We start from the raw sequence: 24,680 nt of genomic DNA on the forward strand, positions 1-24,680 counted from the left end.
TGCGATAGTTTCATATATAAAAGCATATATTTTTTCAAATATATAATCTTGGGAAAATGTAATGTTTTTCAAAGAGTGATGTATACATATCACTCTTTAAAAAACATTACATTTTGAAATTCACTTTGCATAGTAAAAACGACAAAAGCATACTGGCCATGCTTAAATGAGAATTTAACATGAGAATTATAAATTAGGTGAATTTGGCAGAGATTGCAAACACATTAAACAAACAAACCACTTTTTGTCAATTGCTGCAAAATCTACTTCTATCTAATTCTAAATAGCTTAAACTTAATTTATAAATAATTCAATTGGAAATAAATAAAAAGTCCCAAAAAGCATAATAATATTGTCTAGTAGTCCAGTGATATGTTAATAATCATTGTTTAAAATGTTTCTCAGCAGTCATTTTGGCAACAGTAATGGACGTAACGCTCATTGGGACAGCGGTGTGGAATGGATCTGATCATTATGATATTGATAAGGGAATTTTGTGCCTGGAGTGACTGACCCGACAGTTCGTCCTCTTTCTGTGCATGTGTGTGAAATCACAGTTATTGATCAGCCTAATGCAGGAGGAAGAGCCGCGGGCACGCTGATCAATACGTTTCTAATTAACCCATGTGTGTGTGGGCTGCAAAACCTCTGCCAGGGACACATATATATATGCCCATCTGAGTGATACTTTTCACACACTCACATAGATTTTCTATTGCACTACACACTACATTATATGGACTTGTTATTTAATTTCATTATTTCCAGTGTGTGTGTGGGATGCAGTTGCCTTAGTGCTAATAAGGATGTAGACAAAGCTTCATCACCACATGGTAAGTTTTGTGACTCTGTATTTAAATATTGTGTTTTCTGACACTATGCTGCATACATGATGCATTTGTTCATTTGACTTCTGCTGTTCTTGCTGGCATTTTGCTGTAATTGATGTGATTTATAATGGCCATTAGCAGCTGGTTCATTGTTATATTGTGTATGTGGTGTACAAGAGACAGTATTCTTGTTCTTTGTACAGATCCGTTATCTGCTTTTACCCCTCCTTTAGTCTCTTTTTCTTGCTTATCCCCTTATTTGTCTCCTTATATTCTCAGTAAACAGTGATCCCATCACATCCTTTTGAAGCCCCATGTTTTGTTTTCGGTACCAGGCTCATCAGCAGCAGGCCAGGGGCTATGTGATATGTTTGATATTCGGTTGTTTTCCTCATATCACATCAACTAAATATCAGACATATTCCTATAGAGCCTGGCACAACTCTGCACATCTTCACATTTCATCATCTCCAGCTTTTTTATCCGAACACTTAAAAATTGAAGGATGTGGAGTGGAAAGGTACCATACAATCACGAGTATGTATGGTATGTGGTACCAGGATGTACTGATGTACTGCTGTTCTACTAAATTTCCTAAAGTCAATTATATACATATGTTCTTTCTGACAGTCCTTCCATCTGTATTTGTTCATCTTCCAACTACTTTAGAAAGAGGTTTAAAACTGTATAAATGGTATTAAAAACTTTTAAAAGCATATTACGAAACCAAAATGTAGACCTTAAATGATGCAAGTCATGACATGAAGTCAATGACTTCAATCTGTTTTCAAAAACTTACTGATTTTACTGAACAATTTCTTGTGTATACATTGTGCACTGTTGTGTTCCAAACATTAAAAAATAAAAAGTCAAATAAAGCAATATGAGACGAAAGGTAAAAGACTTTAATTCAACATGGTTTTGGTGAGAAGATTGTAGTTGCATGGTAATACACAACACAAAAACAGTAAAAAAAAAAAAAAAGACATCAGGTTTTATTTACAAGGGCAGTGAATTAGCACCAAAACTTTCAGCTGATGAACTTTAGACATGATTTGGTGCATCTAAAATGTATTCCTATGTCTATTCACATTTATAAAATAACTGAGAACACTTGTGAGCTTGTTTAGAGGGAAGGTGCACCTCCAATGGCACAGATTTGTTAAAGAGGCCATTAGGGACTGCATCACAAATCTTTTCTTGCATTAGGCTGCAATGAGAGGGTGTAAACACATCATCTGAAAACAGTACTCAAGAAGTTCACACAGCTATGTGTTTGATGTCCTCTATTATTTTTTATTATTATGCACATGTACTGAAAGGATGGAGATTAACATATGACTCTGCAAGCAAACTCATGTGCCAAAGCCACTCTAGCCTTGGAATTTCTTCATGCCTTTGCTTATGAAAAATGGCTTTTCCTCTAGTCCTTCCCAGCACTTTTATTATTGCATTAAGGCACTCATGCCTTCAACATTTGTCATTTATTATTCACATTTTAACTCTCCAGCCTTTATATGAATCTACTAAACAGTATACAGAGATAATACAATTAATTACACAACCAAATTAAATTATATTCATTAAAAATGAGAGCACTGATTTGAATTTGGATTAAGGCAGCAAATATTATGTTTTGGTTCAGCCCAGACCTGATGAAATGAAAAAAAGTGATCTTCTTTTCATTAAAGGGATCTTGTGAAAGAGTTGTTGGAAGAAATGCTAGATTTTAAAATGAGTTATTTGAATTGGTGACAAGCTGTAATGAAATCACTACTACCACTACAACTACAACACACACACATACACACACACAGCAATTCACTAGATTATCAGGGCAATTGAAAGAAAAGAAGTGTACACAAACTGTAGGCAGTCAGATAAGCATGGTAAACACATTATGTCACTATCAGCCACTGCTTTCTGGCTTTTACCTAAAAGGCTGAAATATGTATTAAATTTACCTGGCCAAGAGTCACTGTGGAAAATATAACATCCACATTTCTATTATCGTTGCATAATGAGCCAGATAAAGTATAATTACACAGCAAATATGATTAAATTCAAACAATTCCATAAAGTGTACCTTGTCTAACACAACAAATGATGAGACTCTTTATTTAGTATTGTTATTATACTGCTCACTATTATTAATATATCATTTGGTTTGATCATATGCAGGCACTCATGTAGGGATCAGATGATTTGGAACAATGCATCAATTTTAAAGGCAACAATCATAAATCGGTTATTATCAATTATTGAAAAATGACAGACAACTAGTGTGTAAAAAATAATTCATATTTTTAAACTGAAAGACCTACCCCAATTCTGAACAGTCACATATCCATTATAGGCAACTAAATCAAATCGTCATATCGTAGACTCAATAGTATCATCAAATTTCGAATCATCACAGCCCTAGACACACAAATACATAGATAGACATTTTACATTTTGTGTGCTTTCCTCATTATAACATGTGATAGAAATATATACTGTTTACAAATGGTCAGAAATCTACTCTCTACATCTATAATTTTTAGTGGATAGTAATGGAACCTATAATCACAGTCACATGATACAGTATAATCAGATCCTCATCAACCTTTAAAATGGCACCCTGAGGCCTGCGTATACTGTTTTCTATAGAAGAATACACACACACACACACAATCACTATAGGGCAGAAGGAACAAAATGTGTGTGTGTAAACATAGTGTACTAGCATTACAAAATGACCTAAGGAGAAACCTTTTGTGTATGTGCACGAAAGAAAGAGCTTTTTGTGTCTGAACATAAAGAAGGAGGGTCTCACACAAATGTATAAATACTAGAGGTCACAGCTCAAAGCCATCATAGCTCAGACAGATGCTCCTGGACAGAAGTGACAGAAGAAGACAGGACAGAGCAAGACACAGAGAGACCTCAAAAGATCACTGCAGAAGAAGAGACACTTAAAGAGAAGCGAATTACTTCAGACTATACATTCACCTTAAGGTTCTTATCAGTTTTCTTATTCCAGGCACTGGGCCTTCATTGTCTTTCTGAGATTTTAAAATGGTGTATTAAAATGATGATACTGCTAAGTAAGACATATATGACTACATGAAGATAATGATTAATTAATGTGTAAAGCCAGATGACTATAGGCCCCTGTTTTGCAGATGGGTGCCATTGATATTGTTGCCACAAGTGTACTGCTGGTGGCTGTGTGTCTGCTGAGTACAGCTGCTCCATCTTTAGCAGTCTACAGCAATGGAGAATGTACCTTCAACACTAAAGGTACGTTTGTGTATGAGCGTGTTCATGTCTGTGAGACAGGTCTGACATCTCCTACTATAACTGACCACTTGTGTGTGTGTCTCACTCATGATTTTGGTGTCTCTGTAATGTGTAGACAACTGTGTTGATCGTAAAGTACTGCCATCCTTTGGAGTTTTTATCATTACTACCACAAATGTATCTACTATATTTTGTCTACTGAAACCAGCAAATTATGTAGTTCTTGTGTAACTACAGTTTCTGCATCAGCTAAATTACATATTAAATTAAATTTGATGCACTATACAATTGTTTCTTAAAGTTGGTTGATTTATATTGTGCATGTATCATATGATTGTTTTAAAAACCCAGCAGCAATATTTATCATGGAATGATCACTATGTATTGCTACACAGGGAGCTGTGAATATCAGGGTCAGGTCTTTGGTATCGGTGACAGCTGGATTACTAATGACTGCTACCACTGTGTGTGCATGGAACCCTTTGGAGTGGGTTGCTGTGATCAGTAAGTGATTCAACTCATTGTGCTTGTCACTTTCATTTTTCAAAATGCATTTCCACCAAACTGGTAAGCTGGTAAGCTATATAAGCAAACTTTCACTACTGATATTACTCCAATGCAGGACTATCAAGAATTCGATAATATAATACAATAATACAATAATACAATAATATATAACAGGTATCATAATGACTAGGAAGCATTTTAGTTGTTTAGATTGACATGAATTAAATGAATTAAATCCAGTGATTTCCACTATTCATTCAATGTGTGCAAACTTTTACACATTATGAGAATGTAATAAACAATCACTCAACATATATATTTTTTTATATTGCATTATTTTGCATTTACTTGAGTGCAAGCAAATTTATGTCAGGTGCATGTAACCACATATGATATATTTACAGGACTGACAATTTTTGTGTTCTGCATTTAAAAACAGACTTTATAAATAATGAAATTCAACATCTGTTTGTAAGCATTTAAAAACACTAATAGTTGTATTACCTCTTCCCTCAACAGCAATCCACAGCCAGTTGATTATCCAGACTGGTGTGAGGTCATCAAGAAGCCTGATTCATGTGTCAGTGTGGTGGTGATGAAGGCTAATCATAAGCTTCCCTGCCTCTATGGGAAATGGGGGAAACGTCCAGACACCTGGAAATCTGACAATGACCCAATATTTTAATTAATTACCTAATAATCTATTATTTATTGCACAATTCATTCAAATACAGGAAGCTGATAGCCTGACTGATAGTGTGCTGAAATGACTGTAACATATGTTCACATCTGGGGCAAATACTGTATCTCCAAGTACTCCACATGGACAGTCTTTTACTAAAAATCTAATCAAAAGATCTATTAATACTAATGGTATAGTATAATGGTATAATTAGTACTCTTTTTATTTGTGCACCAAATTTATTTGGTTGTTAGTTATACCCAGATTAGGATATTTTTTCCCATTTGTCTTGTTTTTAATTCATGTCCTGTCTATCTTGAGTTAATAAATGTCATTCATAGTCATATGTTGTATTTGTGTGATTATTGCTAAAAAAAAAAAAAAAAAATGGCAAAGAGCTCAATATCAATATGGTTCAGTATATACAGTGGATATAAAAAGTCTACACACCCCTGTTAAAATGGCAGGTTTTTGTGATGTAAAAAAAAACCCAAGATAAATCATGTCAGAACTTTTTCCACCCTCAAAGTGAAATTACAATGTATAAAAATTAAGTGGAAAAACAATCAGAAACATTTTAGGGAAAAATAGGAAAAATAAAAAATGTTACAATAACCTGGTTGCATAAGTGTGCACACCCTTTTATAATTGGGGATGTGGCTGTGTTCAATCACATTCAATCTCATGTACAAAAGTAATTATCACACAGCTGTCATCAATGAAATTATTCTGATTAACCCCAAATAAAGATCAGCTGTTACTGTACGATTTTCTTCACATCTTCATGGTTTCATCTGACTTCTGAAGCCATGGTCTGCAAAGAGCTGACAAAGCATGTATGGGTTCTCACTTGTTGAAAGATATAGATCAGGAGAGGGGTATAAAAGAATTTCCAAAACATTAGATGTAACATGGAACACCGGAAAGGCCATCATCAACAAGTGAAAAAAATGGAGCACCGCAGTGACATCACCAAGAACAGGATGTCCCTTCAAAATTTATAAAAAGGACAAGACAAAAACTTACCAGGGAGGCTGTCAAGTGACCTACTGCAACATTAAAGGAGCTGCAGGAATATCTGACAAGTACTGATTACTCTCTGCATGTGAGAACAATCTCTCGTATTCTTCACGTGTCTGAGCTTTGGGGTAAGGTGGCTAGACAGAAGCCCTTTCTCATAAAAAATATTCAAGCTTAACTAAATCACCCCAAACCATGGGGTAAAATGTGTTATGGTCTGATAAGCTATGGTCCAAAAAGGTAAAATAATTCTGTAATTACAAGAACTATGTTTGGTGCCAAAAAAGCACATCACCAAAAGAACACCATACCCACGGTGAAGCACGGTGGTGGCAGCATCATGCTTTAGGGCTGCTTTTCTTCAGACAGAACTGGGGCTTTTATCAAGGTGGAGGGAATCATGAATACCTACAAAGACCAGTCAATTTTAGTGCAAAACTTTCAGGTTTCTGCTGGAAGCTGAAGATGAAAAGGAATTTCACCTTTCAGCATGACAATGACCCAAAACATACATCCAAATCAACACAAGAATGGCTTAACCAAAAGAAGATCAATGTTTCTGAATGAACTAGCCAGAGCCCAGACCTGAATCCAGCTGAAAATCAATGGGTTGACCTGAAACGGACTGTGCACAGGAGATGCCCTCACAATTTGACGGCTCTAGAATGTTTTTGCAAGAAAGAGTGAGAAAATATTACGAAGTCAAGATGTGACACACTGATAGACTCTTACTCAAAAAGACTGAGTGGTGAAATAAAATCAGTATTAGTTTAGGCGTGTGCAAACTTATGCAACTAGGTTATTGTAAGTTTTGTATTTTTCCTTAAAATATTTCTGATTGTATTTTACTTAATTTTTATATGTTGTAATTTCATATTGAGGGTGGAAAATAATTCTGACATGATTTATCATGGTTTCATTTTTTTCATCACAAAAACCTGCTATTTTAACAGCCGTGTGTAGACTTTTTATATCCGCTGTAGTGTCACTGCTCTTAAATTATTTGCAATGGATTAATTTGGGACTTTACGGAGTATGAACACTGCCCCTTGCTGAAAAAATAAAGCTTAATCTGACCAGCTACCAGGCTGGACAAACTGGTAGACCATCTTTGCCAGCTTGAAAATGCTGGTAGAAAGGAAACTGTCCCTGAATTACCTCTGAATTACCTCTGCTACATTGTAGACATGTTGTTATAAAGAAAACGATGGTAGAGATGGTCTACCGGTCTGAGCAGCTCGGCCTGGGTTTTGGCAGCAGGTAGCTCATCAGACCAGCTGCATTCTTCAACAAGGTTCGTAATGTCTACTGCATTATTTCATCTTGGAAGCTGTAAAAGTAGGTCAAGCACTATGTTTAGAAATGTTAGTAATCATTTTACCTGCTAACTGTTGACATGCTCATACCTCATGAAGTCATATCTGCCCTAATACTTGTGTGTTTATGGTAATAGAGTTTGTTGTCTTGGTGTGAACTGGGTGTTTGCTGATGCTGTCACTGCAAGCCATTAGCTAATACAGCTTCTGTTACACTCTAACACTTGGATTCCTAGCTCGCACTGTGTATCACCTAAGCAGGTTTTCTCATTATTGACAACTATTAAGAATACTCAGGCTGAATGTAGCACCTGATCTAACACACTCCAGAAAAGCCAGATAGTGCATGGAGTTGGTGTTTTCCTGTCATGTAGTCTGCTGAAACCTGATATTTGTGAAAGACATTTCTGTGAGAGTGACTCGCTGCCAAATACATTTAAAGGTCAATTCAGAAGACAACAACATGTTTAGGAAGTAACGTTCAAAGTTTGACCTCTGAACGCTCATTTACTCTTACTAGATAGCGTCTGGAATGCAAAATACCTCGCGAGGTCTTAACTTGTCGTGGCCCCGCATCACATGACAGCTTCTCGTCACGTGTCCATATTCAAGTTTCGGAAAAGTTTTTTTTTTACTCTTTTCTCCCTGAAGTCGCTCCTTTTCCCGCCCACACAACTCCATGATTGGTTACACGGTGCAGTTCCTGTAATCTGATTGGTTGTAGAGTGACGAGTGCCACGCTTATTACTTTCGTGTCCACGCCCCTTCTCTAACCTGCTTCAGAGTAATTGATATCGATATCAAGCCGCGACTGGAAAGCCACCAAGACGCAGAGGTAGCTCCCAATACCCGAGTTTCAATACCAGTTACAGGTGAGCTGACCTTTCTCTTTATTTTACCTGTGTGTTCATTTCGGCTTACAGTTAAAGACCGGTTGAGTGAAAGCGAGGTAAACAGACGGTGAGTTTTCAAGGTGTCTTGTGTTAATGTACTCCTGTTTGGGAAGGATATATATTTAGGCCCTGTCGTGTCTCACAGCATAACATCATGTACTCTCTGTATAATATATTATATATTAATGTCCCGAGGGTCATATGTGTCATATGTTTAATATTTCACTCTTTGCTATGGCTGTTACCTGAGAAAGTTTTTTTTTTTTAAACCAGTTTTAAGTGTGTTTATTCTTACAGTAGAAGCGCTTAGGCTGCTTAATGTAGTCTACACTTTCACCCTTGTATCCTAAATCTTATTTTTTATATTGTATACTTTACTTCACCAGAGCATCATTTAGATCAGGGGTTCTCAAACCTTTGCAGCTATAAACCCCTTTAACTATAAAATAAATTCAACTGACCCCCTCAATACAGATTTCTGAACATAATCCAACTAAACACACATTCAGCTCATTGTTTAAAGGTGTATAATAATATCATGGCTATCTTTTTTTTATTGGAGCCATACAGTCATGTTGTTTCTTTTAATACTTTCCACCTTAGATATGAGTTGTTATTATTTACAGGCTTTTTTGTATTTTAGATATTGAGATTGGAGTTCAATCCATTCAATTCAAGTGCGCAATCAAACCAGCTTACTTGACTGAATAATAAATATAATAGTAACAGTGGGTTGTGATTGACACGACTATAGCAAAATTTAAAAGAAAAAAAAAATCATGCATACCATGGCTATGCTTCACAGATCCCTCATCTGTGAAAACCACTGATTTAGAGGCTATGAAACTGTCAAACTGTGAATGCGTACTTTATTTCGATGCTAAATGAGCCAGATTACACTTCTTCCATACCCACATGATATATAATGTGTGTGTGTATGTATATGTGTGTATATATATATATATATATATATATATATATGTAGGGCAGTCAGGAAATCACAGGGTTGGTATGATAATTAAAGGAAATAATTTTCTTCCTCTTTTCCAGAATGGACACCAAAACCCCACCAGACATTAGTTAAGCCTGTCTCAGTATAAAAGCAGCTCGTTGGATCTCTTGTGAAATCCTGTATGTGTTTTTATATAAGAACATTGGAGTGAATGAGGTAGAAGCATACTGTATACTGCACCTTTAATACCAAGTCATGTTAGTTGGGTATTTATTTAAGCTAAAGAGTTAGGAATACAAATATGTATTTGTGGACAGACTGTCTTCTGTCTTCACTCCACAGTTGAAGGTTAGAACATGTTGAGTTGATCGGAATGGAGGCCAAGACGATGTAAGTTACGGAGCGAAGGGGAGTCTTGGGGGAAAAAAAGCAACTGTGTAGGGAGGTAAAGTGAAATACAGGAATCAGATACTGACTGAGACAAAAGCTAAATAAATAAATAAACAAAAAAATGGAGTGTGGAGAAACTGCCTTGAGTGGGATGGGAGACCTGGAGCTGGACCCAGACATTGTAAGCGAGGAGGCGGGAAAATTGTACTCTGAACTACAGGTAACCAGTCTTCAAATCTTTTTACACATTCATGTCACATACCAGCCTGAGCTGAGATGTCCAACACCCAAAGCCTGTAATTATGAAAGCATTACATAGAGGAATGTTTTGCTAAACTGTACTATGTATTCACACAGCATTGCTTTGCCATCGTTTCATAAAGGAAGTGAAATGTAGCTTTGCACCATTAAAAAGTCCCTGATGTACTGACCTGCTCTTCCTGTCCTAGTGACTGTGCATGAAGATAAGAGACTCAAACTAGACAAAAAAATATATAGTCATCATGTGCTGTAAATAAAGGATATGTCAACAGCACTTTGTGTTTTCTCACCATTTTTACTCTGCTTTTTTTTTTTTTTTTTTTTGCCTTCTTATCTCTTTGTGTTAAAGAGTGCAATATGATCTATTTTTTACATCTTATTACTGTGTAGTCGGTTGTGGAGACTCATGGAGCAGACGTGGTTGAATCACTGCTGCCCATCCTGGTGTGGGTTCTTGAAGGGCTCGCCAGCTGTCGGGCTCAGCTGAGAGAGAGTGAGGAGGCTGTAGAGAAGGAGAAAGGAGAGAGGGAAGAGCTGCTGGAGAGGTATGAGAGAGAGAGAACACTGCGCAGGGAGAGCCAGGAGGTGAGTTCAGTATTTGTATTGGAATTAAAAATGTCAAGCTGAGATAAATCATTTTGCCATTCAGCTTGGTTTCTATCTATTCTGGGCATAACTAGGACTTTTTATATTTTACATTTTTAAAGAAATGCCTATGTGCATCAATTTACTCTCTCACCTCTGCAGCGCTATTTGGAGTTAGATGATCAGTTTGAGCAGGAGAGGAGGGCAATGCGTGCAAGAGACAAGGAGCGGGAGAAGAGAGAAAGAGATCTGGAGAAGAAAGCCAGAGAGCAAGCTGACCAGAGTAAGCCCAATTTTCCCACAGTAGTTCAGAGTTGTGGGTTGTTTTTTTTTTGTTTTGTTTGTTTGTTTCTTCCCCCCCTAAATTTTGGGGATTTTGCAATTACTACCCAGTAGCTAGTTCTCAACAGCTATCACCCAGAGAGGGTGATGGCTAGCACGTGCTTCCTTCAAGATAAGTGACGCTAGCCATAGCAACTTTTCGAACATGCTGCCCATGCTGTCTCACAAGGAAGCTGAAAACCTCTGATGAAAGCACTAACTGCCCTCTTCTGCATACAAGCTCATAGATGCCCACGATTGGCTATTGTCAATCTGATTGACGGGGACAAGTATAAGGCCACCCCCCCGCCTCCCCCCCAAGAGAGCACTGCCAATTTTTCTCTCTTGGCCTCATGGCCACAGATAGTATACGGCATTATCAGGATTTAAATTTGCAGTCTCCGAGAATAGGGCGAATGCTTTTCTGTTGGTCACTTGGTAGGCAGCAGTGCAGAGTTTAGTGTTGCCCAGTTCTAATACAACATCCACATCACTGACTAATTAAAGTGAAGATTTTAATATATTTATAATTTCATTGTTGTTTTAGGATCAAAGATCCTGATTCTGTCCCAGAGACCTCTATTTAGTCTACATGTTGCTCCTAATAGCAGCTAAATCCTTCAGTGGAGTTGCTATATATCAAGCTAGAATGATCACGCTTTTCCATTTTGTCAGCACGCTACTGGCATTTTTAAATGTACACATGATCACATTCGTCACATTTTACATAACAAATTTACACCTTAATTTTCCTTATAGTTTCCTTACATATCAGGTGGTTCTGTTTTCTTCAGTGGTGGCTTTGGAGGAGCAGAGAGCCAGTCTGGCCAGAGAGTTAAACATGCTGAAACACACACACAGCAAGGTCAGTATCTTACTTCTCCCATGACGTATAGCACAGAGCACGTTTCTCCAAAAGTACAGAGCCACCTGAAGAAAATGCAGCCATCCAGGTAACATTAGGCATTGCGTAATAACTTGAAGCAACATAACTTTTTACATGATGCAGTGTTTTTCACACAAGACTTTCTTTTTTTTTCCCCCTTCTCTTTGTCTGTATAGCGTGAGGTGACACCTGAAGTTGCCTCCAACCCCAAAATATCAGAAACATCAGCTTCCACAGACACTAAAGTGATCAAAACTGAAAATATCAATAATTCATTCTTTATCAACAACATCATAAGCTCTACTCCGGAGCTGGCCCAGCTGCAGGGCCTTGTTGAAGCAAGGTACAATGTGCAAATAGCTACTGTGTCTTCATTTAGTTAGTTAATTACATCTTTCTTTCTTTCTTTCTTTCTAATGTATTAATTATCTCCCACTTTCTGTTCTTCTTCTCTGTTTGATTGATTTCTGGCTCTCTAAATCATTTTAACTGGAATAGAGACTCTTCCTTCTATGAACTGTAGACTCAATCTAGTTACTTATTAAGCAGTAGCAGCAGCTCATGTCTAATCTTGATTACATTGATTCTTCAAAGAATTCTTCTCTTACTGATGAAGAAGGAAATGTAGTGGTATATTTTGTTAAATAGTGAAATTTAATTTTACAGTGCATTCTGTAAGTATTCAGACTCCTTTTCTTTTTCACATTTTGTTATGTTGCAGCCTTATGCTAAAATGCTTTAAATTTTTTTTCACATCAGTCTACACTCTACCCCATAGTAACAAAGCAAAAAAACAGATTTGTGATAACTTTGCAAATGTATTAAAAAAAAAACAAAACTGAAATATCATGTTGCCATAAGTATTCAGACCCTTTGCTAGGACACTTGAAATTTAGCTCAGGTGCATCCCATTTTTCTGGATCATCTTTGAGATGTCTCTACACTTTGATTGGAGTTCACCTGTAGCAAATTCAATTGATACCTGTCTGTATAAGGTCTAACAGCTGAAAATGCATATCAGAGCAAAATCCAAGCCACAAGGTCAAAGGAACTGCCTGCAGAGCTCAGAAACAGGATTGTGTCGAGGCACAGATCTGGGGAAGGCTACAAAAAATTTCTGCTTCATTGAAGGTTCCCAAGAAAACAGTGGCCTCCATAATTCTTAAATGGAAGAAGTTTGGAACAACCAGGACTCTTCCTAGAGCTGGCTTCCTGGCCAAACTGAGCAATCAGGGGAGAAGGGCCTTAGTATGAGAGGTGATCAAGAACCCCATGGTCACTCTGGTTGAGCTTCGGAGATCATGTGTGGAGATGGGAGAAACTTGCAGAAGATCAGCCATCACTGCAACAGTCCACTGATCTGGGCTGTATGGCAGAGGGGCCAGAGGGAAGCCTCTCCTCAGTGCAAGACACATAAAAGCCCACTTGGAATTTGACTGTGACTGTGAGAAACAAGATTTTCTGGTCTGATAAAAGGAAGATTGAACTGTTTGGCCTCAGTTCTAAGCGTCATGTCTGGAGGAAACCAGACACCACTCATCATCTGCACAATTCCATCCCACCTTTGAAGCATGATGGTGGTAGCATCTTGCTGTAAGGTTTTTTTCAGGGGCAGGGAATGGGGAATTGGTCAGGGTAGAAAGAAAGCTGAATGCAGCAAAATACAGACTTATCCTTAATGAAAACCTGTTCCAGAGTGCTCAGAACTTCAGACAGTGCCGAAGTTTCACCTTCCAACAGGACAATGACTCTAACCACACAGCCAAGACAACGCAAGAGTGGCTTAGGGACAACTCTGTCAATGTCCTTGAGCGGCCCAGCCAGAGCCCAGAACCCAGAGCCCAGACCTGAAAATGGCTGTCCACCGACGGTCCCTATAAAACCTGACAGAGCTTGAGAGGATCTGCAGAAAAGAATGGTAGAAAAGTCTGTTTTTTTGTCATTATGGGGTATTGAGTGTAGATGGATGTAGGAAAAAAAAAAATCATTTAAAGCATTTTAGCATAAGGCTGCAACATAACAAAATGTGAAAAAAATAAAGGGGTCTGAATACTTTCTGAATGCACTGTATATTTAGTTGCTGCTCCTGATTCAGATATAGACTTTAATTTAGGACCTTCACTAAAATTTAGAACACACCACAAGAATTACTAAGTCTGTACTGTCAGTACACCAGTTGTGCCATGAAAATTATGCTGTGACCAGAGCGTCATGAGTTTGGCTAAATTAGGCCTGAATCTCGCTTTTGGTTGTCGTACGCACCGTTATAAAGTCTGCTGGATTTTTTTTCCTATTCATTCATTCATTCATTCTTTTATTATTGCTCAGCACCCCCCTTCGAGCAGACAGTGGAGAACCAGCCTGCGATCTAGAGGAAGAGATCAGACCGATTAAGGAGGCAAGAGTTGAGGATGAAGAGGAAAGCAATCAAGAAGATGAAAAGGGGGAAGAGGAAAAGGACTTAGACAGTTTGGAGTGGGAGATGAGAAACACCGATTCTGTGTTTTCTGAGCTCTCAGAGCTCAGTCAGGAATATGTGGAGAGTGTGGATCATGGAGTCAGTGTGAGAGGTTGGTTTAAAGCATGTCAAGTCAAATCAAGTGGCTTTATTGTCATTTCAGCCATATACAGCTAGTTAGTACACAGTGAAACGAAACAAAGTTCCTCCAGGACCATGGTGCTACATAAGACAACAGAGTACTACAAAAGACTACACATTACTACATAAAGTGCATGTGGAAACATGTGCAAACAGCACAAGACAGTACATTAACTACTGAAACAGTACAATAACTAAGACAGTACAATAGGCGCTGTAAGAGACCAGTACACAATTCTAGTTTGAATGCGTCAGATGTAACAGTAGTGCAAAAGTAGTATATGTGTGTTTGGTTTAGTAATTTCTTAGAGCTGGATTATTATGAAAATTTCAACATGTACATTTTTACAAGTCATGTCATACATGGGTATGGTTTTCTCTTCTCTGTGTGGTTTCCATGCAGGCAGCACAGTCCAGTTTGAGGAGATTCTTTCACAGTATGAGGAACTGAAACACACCCAGTAAGAGATTTGCTTGCTTTAAGCAGGCACTTTGTAGAACACTGTTAAATGCAAAGACAATCATAAAGATAATTTCCAGTAAATAATTGGTGTGAGCTTGAGGTTTTTAAATTTCTCCTATTAATAAAGTGTCTTTTTCCTTATTTAACATCATGCACCATTACAGTAACTGACCATGAGAATCATAATATATAATAAAGATAGAGGCATGTCGGTGCTTTAAGGACAGCTCTGATTCAAAGAGTAAAGCTTGTAGGTTTTTTTTTAAAATAACACAATACAGCTGCAATTTCTTCCTCTCTTTTCAGTGAAATGGTAGATGCTGCTCGTAAGGCTCTTATTTCTCGTGTAGAGGAACTGACAAATGAGAGGTCTGCTCTGAACCTGGAGCTCACTTCCTGTCAGGAAACCATCAACCGACTGGAGGGTAAAACCAAAGAGATGGAAGAGGAGAACAAAAGGTAAAGGGTACTATTAGTTTTGTTCCGCCTCTCAGGTTCATTAAGAACGTTTCCTCTTTCTGTGATGCTTTCTGAAATGCAGGTCCTGTTCCTACATAATAGATCACCTTCGTTTTAAAGGGCTAAATATCAGAATACAAATATAAAGGTTTGGGGGGATAATCCTAGTATTGTTTGTATGTTTTATTAGGGCCTGTAGGGGCTTTTTTATAGTATTAACTTATCGTAATGCATTCTAGTTGCAGCATATGAAAGTACAAATGCATAGATTACACGATTCACCATGCCTTTTCTGACAGGCAAGATAATATGTACGTGTGCTATATGAAAATACCTGCCGGTGAGTCTCGCAACTCCAACAGATCTATTTTAAAAAGGAGAAATGAAGACCCTGGTACGCTTACTGCAGTTTTTAATAGAAATTCACGTTTCCTGCTAGAGCTATATGTGTCCTCCATGCTGCAGAAGAGCTCTGCTGATAAAGGGAAACACCTCTCCTCATTTTTTTAAATTTAATGTTTGTTTTGACAAAAGTAACTTTTTTCAAAGTTACTGAGTTCACAAAAACCCCATTGGTTTTCCTTATTATCAACAAAGCTGCCAGTCTGTTCTAAAGCCCTTCAAATCAGTTTCACAGTTAACATTGCCCTTTTCAGCTGCTTTTTCTGACCTGTTTAGATATGTGTTAAATATAGAAGAAGATATGCCAGACTTTCATGTGGAATAAGGGTGATTAAGGGAAACCATGTGTGTGTTTGTTTGTTAATCTAAGCTGTCTGGTAGACTCAAAGCTCAAAATACCATAAAATCCAAATAATTGGGCAAAAAAAAAAATTAGGCTTATCAGCTGGGTCTGATGGAACTCTGCATGCCTTAATAGTTGTTTTTTTCATGTTCTGTATTTTTCTCTCTCTCTCTCTCTCTCTGTGTGTGTGTGTTTCGTTATTGCATGTGTTGTATTTTTATCCTCATAGGCTCCGCAAAGAACTGGAAGCATCACAGGCTGAGGACTCTGACGTAAGTTTGTGTTCGTTACTGTGTCGAATTTTGGTTGCCAAAACCATTCTTATCATTTTGTCATCCCCATAATGTTACCAAACATAAGGCCAAACAAGATCAAAGTTCTGCAACCCTTGATCACCTGGTTCAGGTGTAATAAGAGCTGGAACAGGATGAAAGTATGGGCAGGCTTTGAAACTTTAGAGGGATGGACTATGAACCACAATATGTGGTTATAATTGTCTTTCTTGTGCCTAGTACAAAATGAATGCCAGATACCAGCTCCTTTTTTTTTCCATTTCCCCACCAGACTTCTTTGTCTACATCAAACCGTCGGTTTTCTCGTTCAGAGATGGCTCGTGTGGTCATGGAGAAGAACCAGTATAAAGAGCGGTTGATTGAACTACAGGATGCCCTGCGGCGGGCTCAGGCTCTAGGGTCTGTTCAACTACATCTCCCATGATACTGTATTCATCTCCTCTGCTTATTCAGACAGAAGACTATCTTGCACTGAGCATGAATATAAGTATTAGTCCTGAGTTCATGCATTATGAATTTCAGAATAAGTGCTCGTCTGCATATTCTAATATTTACTCCTTTTCAGAAGCAATTGGATAAACCTGATTTTTTTTTTATTATTTTTTTTTTTTTATTTTTTTTTTTTTACATTGACTGACTTGCCTTTTCTTCTTAAAGTGTTACTAAGAATGAAAAGATCCCAGAAGACAGGAAGAGCAGTGTTTGGAAGAGGTTTGAAACATTTTATTTCCCTACTTTTATATAGTCAGCTCTGGAGTTTGCAATGATTCATGGAAATATTTTAATCCTGTCTGTTGTTTGTTTACTACAAATGAGAAATGTATTTTTTTTCAAGAATGTGACAATTATATTTTAAAATAATATTTTAATTTATAATATTTAAAATAAATGCCATATAAACGTATGGATACTTTTAAAAAGCACAAACTTTGAGCAATTCAGAAAATGTTTAGAGTAGTTGAGTCTTGGATTCTTGTATTGAAATAAACTATTAGATGTCATAACGGTAAGCTGTTGCATATAAGAAGCTGTGTCTGAGAGAAACCCACATAAAACAGCGCCTGAACTTCACCAAGTGTCATTGGAACACAATGGAACACAATTAGAACCATAGGCTCTGGTCATATGAGAAGACAGTAAAAATTCGTAGAAGAGCTTTGGTGCTTTGGGCTGTTTTGTGGCTGGTGGTTTAGGGACTCTTGGACTCTTGTGTAGAATGATTTCATCTGTTAAGTACCAGGAAATTTTAACCAAAATCCTGATTGCCAAATCAGTACAGAAAGGGTTGCCAGTATGCAAAATCACTGTTTTGCTTTTGAACCTTAATGAAAACCTGGGCACTGAAACCTGAGGTCCATGTGCCCTAACCTAAGAATAGATGTTATTGGTCCTGCATGGAGGAGTGGCCAGCCCTCTTCTCTGCAGATTTGAACTCTGAACTGAAGAAGGAAGTTTACATGCCCAAACCTAAGAATATAAAGGAGCGGAGTGAACCATTTACAAGATCCCTTTACAAGTGTCTCCAACCTTGTTAGACATTACATGAAGAGGCTTAGTGCTATTATTCTCTCCGGAAGAAGCTTTAACAAATATTATTTGTAAGGCTGTTTGATTTTGAAATCAGTCAAAATGTATTAAAAATGAAATTATTCACTGCCAACTCAAAAGTGAAAAATATCACTCATTTCATGTGGTACGTAATTTTGCTAATTTTCAATAAGGGTGTCAATAATTTATCGAGTTTCCATAAGTAAGCCTGTGAGAGTTTTAGTGAGTATTATTTTGGTGCTTGTCTTTCACAGGTTTAACCGTTTCCTTGGTTTGACAAAGGACCAGCTTGCTCCAGCTGCTTTGGCTCCAGCTGCTTTGGCTCCAGCTGCTTTGGCCCTTACTGTCCCCTCTGTGCCCCCTCCTACTTCCTCACCAGTGGGCTCGCCTCATAAGCTATCTGTCAACGTGACCCAGACAGAGTATGCTGGCTTTTTCTCTGTTTCTCACGTTTATGGACACAGTTGTTCAGCTTTACTCATTTATTTGGATTATATAAAAACTGCTTCTTTATTCCTCACACCACCAAGCAATGGAGTGTTTTTGATTACAAACTCCAGTGATGGGTGCTCTCCTTGTCTCCTCAGGGATTCTTTATCTCCCAGGCTGAGGAGGAGAGAGCTGTACCGGGAGATCCGCTCTCATGTGTGGGGAAATCTGGGAAAAAGGCAGGTGCACGGCTGGAGCGTGCCTCTTTCTCACACTGACGCACAGGTATGCACGCACTTGCAAATGCATGCCTGGTCTCATCATCAGCACGTGTAGTGAAGCTCAGATACTTCACCATTTTCCAATAGCTGTCATTTCATTAAAATATTTAAATCAGATTGTAGATTTCCTGATTTTGTCAAAATCCTGTTTGCGTGTGCCTGTATGAACCAGAACACCGAGCCACTTCCGGAGCCTAAAGACGTGCCTGTCCTCACACAGTTGCGATTGCTTGACCAAAGAGATGCTTCTGCTAAGGTCAGATTCAGAGCGAGTTAAATTTCACTGCTGCTTTTCAAATATATTTATCACTTTTATGAAATGAGGGAATGCTAGTGGGAATTCATGTTATTCATAGTTTAGATTGAAAATACTTAAGCTTAGGTATTCACAGTGTATAGGTTGAAAGTATCATTTTATGCATAACAATTTTACAGGAATATTAATTAGATGAGTTTTTTGCAAGTTATTGGACTATAGTCTAGAAAGCTGTTCTGTTAATTCTGTATTTAAATTCTTTAATTCAAATAGTTAGAAATGAAACTAAAAATATGTCAGCATTTAACAGTGAGAATGTGATAACCCTGTGGTTATCTGACATGAATTTTAAATAACCGAATATCATTTTACTGACTAGATCATATGGATATAATTTTCTGTGATATTAATAAGGGCTCAAACATATATTGGTTGGTCGAACATAAGGTTTCATAAACTTATCGGCATTGCTCAATATCACGCTGGGAAAGCAATGACAGGGACCAGATTTCTGAAAGTTTTCTCATTTAGGTGATCCTCATGAGTAAAACTGCTTCTGTTCTTTTCTTTTCTTTTTTTAAACAAAAACTTCATCTTTTATTTAAAAGACTAAAAGGCCACATGATTTCCTTGTGGTTACTGAGGTTAAGGTTAGGGTTGATTTTAGAATATTGTTCAATATAGAATATAGTTTAGAATATAGTTTTAGAATATAGTATAAACTACAGAATAGTTTAGATTGTAATCAACAGTCCTACAGTTAAAGCCCTATATAATCCAAACTAGTGCTATCTGCGTAGTTTTTGACCTTATACGATTAGATTTTTTGAAAGTTATAATATGTTAAAATTGGTATTAGTTGACCATTTCCATATTTATTTGGACCCTTGTGTGTTCAGCCAAATATCAGTTTGGGAATTTGTTTTTTAGCTGTTCCTCAGACAATCAGTAGCTAATAGCACAGTTATTGCCTGGATGTGTGTACTAAAAGTCCTGTTTTTCTTTACTGTAGCTGACCTGTGCTGTAGCAGTCCCGCCAGAAGTGTCAGGAGAGCAGAATGTACGTTGAAATCTTGATCTGTTACAACTGACTTAAGATCAGGTCACTGTGTGTTGGATAATTACAGAGGAAACGCAGAAACGGATAATTATATACCTGCTCCTACATGAACAAGGCCTCAAATTATACAGAAGCAAAACAAATCTAGAATCAACTCTTTTTATATTCAGTTTGATGCATGTGATTTCTGATCCTGAGGCACATTTTTAATCTTTGCCTTAATATCACTTTTAACTGAACACACATTTTCCACATGCCATGACATGTTATTCATTCTCATACACATTCCATGCCCCTGCCAATCTCAGTGTTCTGTCTGGGCGATCACTGGACCCGCCTCCAGTAGTGATGTCACAGTGATTGACCCAGCACGGTCCAATACCATCCTGGATCAGTTCAGCCTTCCGCCCACCTCTCCAGCGCTGTGCCTTTGTGCTGTGCCTCCCACAGGTCAGTTCAGCCATCGAACGTGCTTAAAATAGTTCCTGCTTAGTCTAAGAACTGCTTCTGTCTGTGTCCTCTTATCTGACTGTTGTGTTTGCTGCTCACCTCTTACTCATCTCTTGCTTCAGGAGAAACATCTGGGACTGTGTGGATTGGAACACAGGATGGAGGGTATGAAGGTCTAATGTGTTTCTAATTCATTTTTAAATGATTCAGATTATGTACATTTTTTTAATTCACTTCTTGTCTATCAGCGTGCTCGTTCATTCAGCCTCTGGCTCTAGGAGGCGCTGTTTGCAGTCAGTCAGTCTCTCGGAGGGGGTGCATTCTCTTACGTGAGTTTTCATTCTCCTGATTCTGTATTTTATGTGACAATCAAACAACTATTTCTAAACATTTTTTTTCCTCATAGGTTCTCACCAGGTCAGGTGATTGCTGGATTAGGCAATGGAATGCTTACATTTTTCAGCTACAGTTCTGGTGTGTCTTCTCTCTTGTTCAGTTTTAATGCATTTACACTTTGGGCTGACATGTGGCTTGGTTTGGAACCACGGATGCTGTTAAACATGGGTTTGATAAGTTTTTTGCTTTTCTAGGTGGATGGAATCTTCACTCTCATAAAGTACTTTCATTGGGCGTAACTCCTGTGCAGCCCATTCGCTGTTGCCTAGCAAAGAGCGGCTGTCTCTGGGTGGGATACTGGAACAAAGTATTGATGATTGATGTCCAAAATAGGAAAGTGGAGGTATGTACGAACTGAAAGCTCTGTCCTGGAACTGAATCTCGGTGTGCACTTTAAACAGTTTACAACTGATGTTTTCCTTCTCATTCTGGCATTGCAGAAATCATTCACAGTGTCACATCGAAGTGAACAGCAGGTTCGGTTCCTGTGTGCAGCAGGAAGTGGAGTTTGGGCTTCCTGCCGGCTGGATCCCACCCTCAGGCTCTTTGATTGGACAACTGGACGACCACTACAGGAGGTTGATGTTTCATCAATGATAACCAAAGCTTTAGGCAAGTTCTACGATTTATTGTGAATTGATAATACTAGCCTTTAAAGATTCCATTCCGAATCCACTGAAGGACACCAGTTGTCTCAAAGCGACAGCTAATTATTGATTTGATTTGCATTAAATTAAACATGTAATAACAAAAAAAGCAATCAAAAATAAACAATATGACCTATTACAATGGAAAAGGTGCAATTACTTTGAGCATTAAACACAACAGTACCGCTCTAGTCTTATCGCTTGAGTTAAATGTCATTCACAGCATTTGATGAACAGGAGCCTCATTGCTGCTCTTGAGTCAGCTGTGCACTAGTCGCTCTCACATCAGTGTTGAAATAATCTCTGGTTAATTAAGCGAGTTTTGTTGCCTAAATGTCCCTTTTTTCCTGCCATCTTTACAATATAAGGGATGGTGTGTGTGCATCACAGACATTTGACAGATGGTTTTTATACAGTTTACCAACGAAATCTATTAATCAAAGGCCAAAATTCAGCCTCAGTGACAGCTGACAGGTTTACCTAGACTGTCACACACATTTGGTAAAATGTTTCTTAGCAGATGATAAAAAGATACTATATTTATAACTATATTTATATTGTTATTCTTTTCTCCAGGCAATGCATTCCTGTCCCTTTCACCTCTTCAGATCTCTGCCCTGTCTGTGATCAGTGGGCGGCTATGGGTGGGCACAGGAAGTGGTGCTGTTTTCTCCATCCCATTGTCACTCAGTGAGTTCTTTTGTCTGTCTTAGCTGTTCAAGCAATCTGTTTAAATATGTTGAATTTGCCTGATGTTCTCTTTTTCTATTATTTTGCCCCAACAGGTTCTGAGTCCTCTATCCCATATTGCACTTTGGCTTCAGCTCAGCTGTGCTTTCATGGCCACCGTCAAGCAGTTAAATTCATCATCTCAGCTCCAGGTGACATCTGCTCAAAAATCAGTTTTGTTTCATAAAATGCCACATTATGTGCTTTTATGTTGTAGAATTTCATCTAGTGTAAACCTCTCAGCCTGACCTTGTCTTCTTGATGTGCTCTTGACATATTTTCAGGCTGCCGTGGTTCTTCTGTTACAGCAGATGGTGCTGCCTCTACCTCTCATCTCATCCTCAGTGGTGGAGAAGGCTACATCAACTTCCGTATTGGTGAGTCACCAACAGTTGTTTCCCAGATGTTTCTACAATGCCTTGCAAAAGTATTCAACCTCCTTAAGTCACTCATTTGGATTACAGATGACAGTTACACAGATTGTTCCAGCCAGTAATATTATATTGCAAACAAATATGCTCTTAAAGTCAATTTTCAAAGTCAAAATTCATTATTTGTCAGCAGATAGAAAAAAATTAAAATTAAAATTCAAGTATTCAACCCCTTCAGACAAGTACTTGTTAGAAACACCTTTTGCTGCAATAACAGCTTTACTTCTGTTGGGGTAAGTTCCATCCAGCTTTGCACACTGTTTGACAATGATATTTGCTCATTCTTCCTGGCAGATTTGCTCCAGGTTGTTCAGGTTGCTTGGTTGTTGTTTATTTACTCCAAATTTCAAACGGGATGCCACAGATTCTCAATGGGACTTGGATTTAGACTTTGTCTTGGCACTGTATTGCATTCACCATTCATGCATTGCTTGGCCTTGCATTTGGGGACTGTTGTCCTCCTGAAAGGTGAATTCTTCACCAAGCCTTAGGGTTTTAGCAGACTGAAGCAGATTCTCTTGTAATATCTCCCTGCATTTTGCTCCATCCATTCTCTTCAATTTTGAAGGAAGAGAGAAAGGAAATTCAGTTACTGCTGGCACTTATGTCAGAGCTGTGCTGTTATAGAAAATTAAGCAACACCTTCTGACAAATCAGATTTGAGAATTCAACTGGTATAAACGAATATTCAAGTTGACAGTTTATAACTATATCTAGCAACTGATAACCAGGCAACTCTGTATATAAAATAGTAATAAGTAATACATAAATGTAGCGTTTGTTTCCACTTCTACAGGAGATGAAGTTAGTGATGGACCTGGCGAGACTGTCCCACAGAGATCAGAACGAAGTCACGTGATCATCTGGCAGAGCCCGACTCAGTCAGTTCCTAGCTCCTCCCTTTGACAGTAATTTTGTCTATATGCTTATATGTATTTGTCTTTCTTCAGTGTTTTTGTTTATTCAAAAGCACATTGACATGTTTGCCTTGCCGTGCACTTATATGTCTGCCCCTTCTCCAAGTTATTGCTTTTGAAAAAGCAAGGAATGGTATTAAGTGACTGCTGAAGGCACATGTGTATTACTTTATATAGTACTCAGAATGGATGACCCAGAAAAGGTATAAAGAGTAAGAGAACATATTTTGGTGTAGACAAGGTCCTAGTTGCTTGAGCCTTCTGTCTTATTGTGTGCTGATAAATGTTGCAGTGCAGTTTTGTTTTTCATTTACAGTTTTGACACTCAGCTTTAGCCAACAGGTTGGTAACTGCTGTCCATTTCTTGCTGATGTTTTGTTTCCTATCATGCTGGTTGGCTGCAAAAATGATTCTGAGCAGTCAGAAAGATCATCTCATAGACCTGTATCTGTACTTGAAATTGTGGCAGCCACAACAACCTCTGTAAAAGGATGTTTTTAATTAATTTCTTAGCAGGTTTATCTACAACTACGTAAATATGAATGTGAAAATGTGAACGTTAGGCACAGCTGCAAATTCACACTAGCCTTTGTGATGAGTCTGAGCAAACAGAGATCAATTCAGCCATCATCATTATGCCTTGGCAGCAGAGCATACCTTAATAACTAGTCCATGTTGATATACTGTGTGAATCATTTTAATGTGATATCTTGTTAAATTCAGTAAGGATTAGGAAATGCACCCCAGGTTGATCAAAATATTTTTTATACTTGGAACGTTGTTAGTATTCTTGTAAAGAGATGTGAAATTTGCCTCAAGAGATTTGCATGTGAGTTTCAGTATTCCGAAAGTGACAATGTATACATTGCTAGGAGGTTTGGGTTTGAAAGTACATGTCTACACTTGAACATTAATTATGGAGAACTGGAAATACTCGCTAATTTATGACATTTGTGAGACCACATGTCAGACTGTATTATTAAAGTTTAATGTACTTTTGTAAATACAATATTATTTATTAAAAATACAAAATGTCTGTTGTTTCAAAT

General features: G+C 37.9%; 2 protein-coding genes across 3 annotated transcripts; both read left to right on the plus strand.

Moving 5' to 3' along the window:
* The first annotated feature begins 694 nt into the window (after positions 1-694).
* On the plus strand, positions 695-5,624 carry msmp2 (microseminoprotein, prostate associated 2). Of its 2 annotated transcripts, none has more exons than XM_053235938.1 (4): positions 695-833; positions 3,998-4,115; positions 4,511-4,619; positions 5,142-5,624. In XM_053235938.1, the coding sequence occupies exons 1-4, from the start codon at positions 831-833 to the stop codon at positions 5,305-5,307; spliced, it is 396 nt and encodes a 131-aa protein (XP_053091913.1). In that variant the 5' UTR covers positions 695-830; the 3' UTR covers positions 5,308-5,624. The 2 variants fall into 2 exon arrangements, with proteins under 2 accessions (XP_053091913.1, XP_026782686.1); XM_026926885.3 differs by lacking the exon at positions 695-833 and adding an exon at positions 2,875-3,830.
* Positions 5,625-8,353: 2,729 nt separating this feature from the next.
* Positions 8,354-24,664, plus strand: si:dkey-17m8.1 (C-Jun-amino-terminal kinase-interacting protein 4). The gene is made up of 27 exons (XM_053232070.1): positions 8,354-8,512; positions 9,584-10,095; positions 10,527-10,721; positions 10,884-11,004; positions 11,837-11,911; positions 11,946-11,995; positions 12,105-12,271; positions 14,257-14,498; positions 14,931-14,988; positions 15,297-15,449; positions 16,424-16,466; positions 16,759-16,886; positions 17,145-17,198; positions 18,290-18,457; positions 18,623-18,749; positions 18,918-19,001; positions 20,014-20,061; positions 20,370-20,511; positions 20,634-20,676; positions 20,760-20,840; positions 20,918-20,985; positions 21,102-21,250; positions 21,348-21,519; positions 22,131-22,244; positions 22,340-22,435; positions 22,568-22,660; positions 23,511-24,664. The coding sequence occupies exons 2-27, from the start codon at positions 9,997-9,999 to the stop codon at positions 23,618-23,620; spliced, it is 2,880 nt and encodes a 959-aa protein (XP_053088045.1). The 5' UTR covers positions 8,354-8,512; positions 9,584-9,996; the 3' UTR covers positions 23,621-24,664.
* The last annotated feature ends 16 nt before the right edge of the window (positions 24,665-24,680 follow it).

This window comes from Pangasianodon hypophthalmus, chromosome 1 (genome assembly GCF_027358585.1).
Source record: "Pangasianodon hypophthalmus isolate fPanHyp1 chromosome 1, fPanHyp1.pri, whole genome shotgun sequence".
In the NCBI taxonomy this organism is placed as follows: domain Eukaryota; kingdom Metazoa; phylum Chordata; class Actinopteri; order Siluriformes; family Pangasiidae; genus Pangasianodon; species Pangasianodon hypophthalmus.